The sequence below is a fragment of the Galeopterus variegatus genome, unplaced genomic scaffold (assembly GCF_000696425.1).
Source record: "Galeopterus variegatus unplaced genomic scaffold, G_variegatus-3.0.2 Scaffold3452, whole genome shotgun sequence".
NCBI lineage: Eukaryota > Metazoa > Chordata > Mammalia > Dermoptera > Cynocephalidae > Galeopterus > Galeopterus variegatus.
The window spans coordinates 28,091-35,164 of record NW_007729563.1 but is presented as its reverse complement, the minus strand read 5'-3'; the positions used below and the strand labels follow the sequence as shown (position 1 = coordinate 35,164).

The 7,074-nt window shown below is 49.5% G+C and overlaps 1 protein-coding gene across 1 annotated transcript in view; it reads left to right on the top strand.

The window, feature by feature from the left end:
• Window positions 1-7,074, top strand: part of POLR1A (polymerase (RNA) I polypeptide A, 194kDa) — a 73,621-nt gene that overhangs the window by 40,906 nt on the left and 25,641 nt on the right. The window contains exons 15-19 of the mRNA XM_008585098.1: window positions 590-739; window positions 1,876-2,059; window positions 4,835-4,917; window positions 5,034-5,192; window positions 6,797-6,895. Coding sequence (XP_008583320.1) covers window positions 590-739; window positions 1,876-2,059; window positions 4,835-4,917; window positions 5,034-5,192; window positions 6,797-6,895 — 675 coding nt within the window. The remainder of the gene's footprint in view (window positions 1-589; window positions 740-1,875; window positions 2,060-4,834; window positions 4,918-5,033; window positions 5,193-6,796; window positions 6,896-7,074) is intronic.

Here is a 7,074-nt window from a genome sequence, read left to right as displayed (position 1 = left end):
TCATCGGGTCCCTCAGGCCTCCTGTATGATGCTCCTCAGAGGAAAGCTCTCGAGTCTTAGTCTTTCCATCCTTTCCTTCCTTGGCTCCCTCCAGAAAGTCCAAGTTGTTCGGCAGAGAGGAAGTTATTGAACATGTGTAATAGTTGTCATCTGTGTTGAGGTGAGCGAAGGATGTCTCTGAGGAGCCTACCTTGACCTCTCCCTCAGTCAGTGACTGTCACTGTCGAGGCTCACTTCTGGCAGATGGCAGCATTATGAGCCCCACCATCTCTCTCAACCCTGCTAACTCTTTGCTTTTGGGGTTTGTTTGTTTGTTTTACAACATACTCAGATATATCTTTATGTTCACCCCATGGCAATTTACTTTTTTCCTCTCCTTCATTTGGCCTATTCAGGAATTTAATTCAGTTTCCTATTGGTATGTTTTTGTTTCCATTTCTAAGTCTTTCAAGTAAGAAGTATGATCAGCATGTCCTACAGAGCTGGATCTGTCTGTTTTTCTTGCTCCACCTGAGATCATCAGAAGGTCCTAAAAGGGAAGTTCTCATCTTTTCTTCCAGCCATCAGTTTGTCCTCTTTTTCTTTCCAGGTTGTGTCAACGCTGCTCATAAACATAATCCCAGAGGACCACATCCCACTAAATTTATCTGGAAAGGCAAAAATCAGTGGGAAAGCGTGGGTGAAGGAAGCTCCTCGTCCTGTTCCCGGATTTAACCCTGACTCAATGTGCGAGTCCCAGGTACGGCCATCCAGCTGTCTGGGTTAGAGACTTCTAGTCCTGTGTGTAGATAAATTGACTTAAAACAGAGACAGAAATGGAAGCACACTCATAGAAACAGGTGCCATGCCTGAGATGAGGAGGAGTCGTGCCTGAGAAGAGGAGGAGTTGTGCCTGAGTTGGTGTCAGTGTTTTTGTTGGAAAGAGTCAGGATTGATCCCTAGTATTTGAACCTTAGCATGAAATTGACAACCGGCTTAGGAAGATTTCTCCAGCAGAAAGGCTGGAGTTGATTCTGCAAAACTTGGAAATGCAGAGCCTACGTTTTGCCTTAAGACCACTGAGTGGCTCAAGATAATCGAACTGCTGTGAGGCCCACACTCCCAGCTCTGAGGCTTAGGAGCCAGGCCTCAGGAGGGCAGTGAAGCCTGGGCGCTGAGATGCTGCAAGAAAGCAGTCTACACCGAAGACTCAGGCCTCTGCGTGTTCTCCACGGGCAGTATCCTAGTCCCCAGCTCACAATGTGCTTTGTAACAGGGTGTTAAGGAACATTCCATTCAGACCCGAAGCTGCCACTTTTCTTTCCCTTTATAGATCATACATTTAATGCGTGCTACATCGGGCAGCTAGAAATTCTTTTCTTTTAATTAGCTTTTAATGCTTTATCTCAACTTTATGAAAATACAAATTCAGGCCTTACAGGACATTAGAAAGGCTTCGTTGTTATTCTCAGTGTGCAAGGAAGGAGGAGTGCTTAGGCCAAGGTCACTACTCCAAGGTTGAAGCTCTAAATGTTCTTATTTCCAGTCACAACGTCTTCATCAGGAGTACTTGACCTTAAGTCAGTATGGGTGGGTGGAGTGAGCAGGGGAACATATAAATACACTGAAGAGAGAGAGAGAGAGAGAGAGTGTGTGTGTTGTGTAGTCCCAAGAAAAAAAAATTTCAAATTATTGGCCTATATGTGCTCACCTCCTTTATTTTAAAAATACGTATATAATCCTAGTTTCATGTATACCCCATATACCCTACTTTTGCGGCAGGTCACAGGTAAGGGACGTTCACAATAAGTTAATGCATGTGGAATAGGGGAGGAGAGGGTGGCTCCCCCAGGAGGCATCACCTGTAGCCGGCACTGGTGGCCTTTCCCTCCGCAGGTGATCATCCGGGAAGGGGAGCTTCTCTGCGGTGTGCTAGACAAGGCACACTACGGGAGCTCTGCCTACAGCCTGGTGCACTGCTGCTATGAAATCTACGGGGGTGAGACCAGCGGCAAGGTTCTCACTTGCCTGGCCCGCCTCTTCACTGCCTACCTGCAGCTCTACAGGGGCTTCACCTTGGGTGAGTGTCAGGCTCGCACCCAGGGCTTGCCTGGAGCAGCGGCCTGGTCCCCCATCTTGTGGCCAGCATGGCGCCAGTCTGTCTCCCTGGCTCTACTGTCCTCCAAGGGAGCAGCCAGGCTCCTTCTACAAGGGCGTCCTCGCTTGGCCACTGGCCTCGCTCCCTCTCAGTGCTGCCCACCCCCTGCCCCAATAGCCAGGGTTTCTTCTTCCTCAACAGCACAGAGTGACCCCCTCCATCCCCACTTCCATTCTAGTCCTTTTTCAACCCCACCCTTTACAATTTTCTGTCCCTCAGATTGATTTCTCGTACTCAAACACACCCCCATTCTCTCCTGTAAGTGCCCTTCCAGAATTCCCTGGACCCTTCCCGCTCTACAGGGGGTCCTCCCTATTGTCAGAATTGCCCAAGCCTTCCCAACGCAGTGGGGGACATCAGCCCTTCTGGAAATACTGTGCTGGGGCAGGCCTGTCAGGGACCCTAAGAAAGGAAGAGGAACTCCCTTGTTTGCTGCCTAGAAATGAGAGCATACTGTTTTAGGAAACTGGCTTGGATGAAGAAAACAAGTGTGCTATCTCCTTCTGTGCACCAGGTAGGATTGACATCAGAAGATCTGCCAAGGGCTCGGCCTCTGGCTGAACAGTCAGGAGACATGGAGTGGAGTCGAGTCCAAGCCCTTTTGCAGTGTTCTTTCTCTGAGCATGAAGTGCGATGTTGTATGTTGAGTGCATGCCACAGCACGTGTGGGTTTGCCTAGTCAGTGATAGCATCGCTGGTGGCAGTAAGGCTCTCTGGGCTTCATGGACCTGCTCGAGTGCAGACGTGGTGGGACCCGGCTGTGGGCCTGCTGCAGCTGCAGTTTGTTCGTTGCCCTGCAGTGGGGCTTCCATTACACATTTTATTCCACTTTTTAATTGTATAATATATTTAATTGTGGGCAAATAAAGAAACATACAGACATGAAAATAATTTAAAATCACCCAGCATCCAATTGACAGCAATAACCACAAATACGGATTTGATGTGCATTCTTCTAGATTTTTCCAGTGCAAATACAATCAGAAAAAAATGGGCTGCTACACTACATACTGTTTTGTAATCTGCTCCCCTGCCCCTGACACTTCCAAATGTATTTATAAATGTCCCTTGGGGTCAGTTAATATAAATCTACATCCTCATATCCAGTGGCTGGAGATGGTTCCATTTGTTTGGATGTTCTGTAGTTTATTTAACTGGCTCAATAACTAAACATTTAGGCTGTTTCTGAGTTTTCACATTTTTGCCGGGTTGAGCACCCTTGGACAGACATCTTGGCATGCCTGTCCAATTACTTGATCAGGGTAAGAATTATAAATTACTAGTCTGTGTGGGGGCTGAAACTCACCCCTATCCTGATATTCGTAATGGGCTTGAACTGCTGATGGAGGCACCTGTGTCCAGGATCACCCGGTTCCTGCTGGGAACCAGACTCGAGTCATTCACTGGGTAACTGAGGGAAATGAAGCAAGATGACTAAGAACCGTGCACTTACAATATGTAAGTCGGTTTCAAACAGTGACCGAGAATAAGCACAAGCATTTCTGCTAACTAGGAAAAGTTCAGATAGCTTTGAAAACGACAGATGGAGGGAGATGCCATACCCAGCTCCCGATGAGGACCAGACTTCACACGCAAGCCATTCTTGCTGCTGTCTCAGCACGCAGGACCAAGAGCAATCGGCCGCCTGAGTGCAAAGACGAGCCGGATGCCGTGAGGCGGAGGAGGAAGCCAGGCCCAGCTGGGAGGAGGGCTTCGAGGGGAAGGTGGCCTGGAGACTAGCATGACCTCCCTGCAGCCATCTCAACCAGAGGGAGTCAGTGAAGGGGACAGCAAGATGGCCTGGAACTGACCCCCTGGAAGGGCCCGCTTTCGTGATGGGGGCTTCCTCACAGAGGGGCTATTTCTTTCCCCTTCTGCTCACACATTCTTTAGAAGCCCTCAGGTTTCCAGGAAATTGCATTGGGAATTCCAGATATTTCTACACCAGCTATTGAACAGCACAGTAATTCGTTTTCCTTCCTGCTCAGGTCCTGGCTGAGGATTTATGTGTGAGTAGCACTCACAGGTATGGGCAAACAGTAGTTGATAGAGTTGAAGTAGACCAGCATACTACTGCCTGATGTGAGGAATTCTTGAACCCTTGGCAGAAGGACGGGCTGAACCGAAGTGACCCATGCTTTCACTCTCCTGAGGTGATCCTGAGGAACCTGTCTGGTGGTCCCTGTCCCCCAGGCCTGAGCGTGTCATCTTCATGTGTGCCTGAACACACATAACACATATTCATAACTATGTAGGGTGTGCCCTGTGGCATGTGACTTCCAGGAGCCAAAACTGGGATGTTCTCTCCTTTCTCTAAACTTGGCTTTTCATATAAAACCTCTTAACCTCTAGCCCATTCATGTAATACAGGTTCATTGAATGGAGGCGGTGTAGCTGGTGACCAAGAGCACAAGTCTGGGGACTCAGGCCTGGGTTTACTATTCTGCCTGTGTGACCTTGGACAAGTAGCTCAATTTCGAGACTTAGTTTTGTTATTTGTAAAATAGGGAGTATAATGTTTGGGCTCTGGTAAGCACAAGAGGAGGTAGCCATCTGTTAATAATGATGCTAGTATCATCACTGTTCAGGTGCTTCCTGTGTCTGTGGCGCTGGGCTCTGTGCCCTGACTTCACCGTGTTTATAGTCTGGGGAGAAGTCAGTCCTGGTCCCCTCTGACTTGTCTGTTTCACTTCACAGGCGTGGAAGACATTTTGGTGAAGCCGAAGGCGGACATCAAGAGACACAGAATCATTGAAGAATCCACCCACTGCGGCCCCCGGGTAAGGAGGGACTGGGGGTGATGGCCTGCCGTGGAGTGGTCAGGTGTCCTACAGGATGACACCCACACCCTCCTCATTTGGCTGCAGCCTGCGATGTCTTCCTTTTCTCATTCTAGGCTGTCAGGGCTGCATTAAACCTGCCAGAAGCTGCATCACATGATGAGGTACGAGAGAAGTGGCAAGATGCCCATCTGGGCAAAGACCAGAGGGATTTTAACGTGATTGATCTGAAATTCAAGGAGGAAGTGAACCATTACAGCAATGAAATTAACAAGGTTAGTTCAGCACTGCATGCACTTATCCCCACCGTTTTGAATGCTAATTTTTTTAAGAATTACATTTTGATTCTTGCCCGGGGCCCTTTGGAGCAATTTGGCTGCTTAACAGCTGACTAGGTGAAATGTGAGATGGGACAGATAGAATCCATCGTTTTGAATAGCACAGGGTTTCATTCCCTCATCCAGGTAGGGTCTGGAAAGGCCTTGGATTAATGTTAGAGTGAATGCTTTGCACTGTTGTTCTTTTTATGTTTTTATCTGGGGGTAACTGCATTAAAGGGTGCTGAAGAAAGACATCTTTCCTATGGGGTCACTGTAGGTGGACCCACAGGAGGAAGAGCCCAAACCACCACTGGAGCTTGTGCAGCGGAGCCAAAGTGAAGGCCTGGGCTCAGATCCTGGCTCTGCCTCGTGCTTGCTGTGTGACCTTGGGCAACTGATGTAACTACTCTGTGCCCTGGTTTTCTCACATGGAAGTAGGGATGTGAAGAGTACCATCTCCCAGGGTTGCTAAGAGGATTAAGGAGTTAAAAAACACAATGCCAAGCAATTCCTGTGGCAGTTGAGGAAAAAGAGGAAATCTCTGCTTGAGCCAACACCACAGCCTGGTTCTCCCTGCCTTCCTGTCCCACAGCCAGGACTTGCCATCCTGTAGCGTAGAGGAGCCAGCCTGGCCCTCACTCCACCTCCTGGGCCTTGGGGCCCATCCTGAGGAGGAGGCAAGGCTAGTACTCACCAAAAGTCAGAGTTTGTCTGTGGTGTCCTCTTGCCTGGCTTTCAGCACGCTTATTAGGCTGCCAAGATGACAGACCTCTTGTTGGTGTGAGTTCTGTCCTAGGAGGTTTTATTCAGAGGAGCCTGCCCAGCCCTCCCGGAGAACCAGGAGGCTCAGCTTCCAGGGTGGACTGGGAATGCTGGGGTGGGGGAACTGTCTTCAGAGGCGTCATAGAGTGGCTTCGTGTCTCTCCGCTTCTCTTCCCACCACCTCTTCCCATCCAGGCTCTGCCACTTCTATGCTGGGCTGGGTCTCTGCAGCCCCAGGCAGAGGCTTAAATAGACTCAGCCCTCTTACCAGCATCTCACCAGGCTCCCACTTGCCTTGCTGACTTTCGATGGCCCTGGAGGCGAGGCTCCCCAGCTGTGCTCAGGCAGCATGTCAGTAAATGTGAATACGACACAGATGTTGGTAATCATTGCTGGTTATGTGGGGACCAGGCCATGCTCTGTTGCGCAAATCACAAGGGCCTCCCCTGAAATTTTATTCTTATCCAGCTTCTTTTTAGAGGCACAGCTGGATATGTTTGCCCCTCTGCTTTTCCTTCTCCCTTTTTGCTGCCGTTTGGCCAGTGACTGGAACCTTGGGGTTCCCAGAAGAGGATATCAGGAGAGGTCAGGGCAGGGGGCACCCTTTGACTTCTCTCTAGGGGTTCTACTGAAAGGATTGATGTCAAGTGAGACTTTCCCTCACCTCCAATGGGATTTGGTGCTTATCTCTGGATAAATATTCTGGATTTTTTGTTTCTGCATCCTGGATTTACCTCCTGAACCTGGATGTTAAAAGAGGGTGAAGTCACTGACAGATGTGTTGATTTAATCTGCAGGCATGCATGCCATTTGGCTTGCACCGACAGTTCCCAGAGAACAACTTGCAGATGATGGTGCAGTCGGGAGCCAAAGGTTCAACTGTGAACACGATGCAGGTGTGAGCAAAGGCGGGTTGGCAGGTTTGCTGGTGGGTCAGGTGATGGCAGGAGGCGGTTCTCAGGTTCGTTTCTGATTTTAAAAGGATCCACTTTCGGGCCGGCCCGGTGGCGCCCCTAGCAGTGCGCCGCTTGGGAAGTGCGGCGGCGCTCCCGCCGAGGGTTCGGATCCCACATAC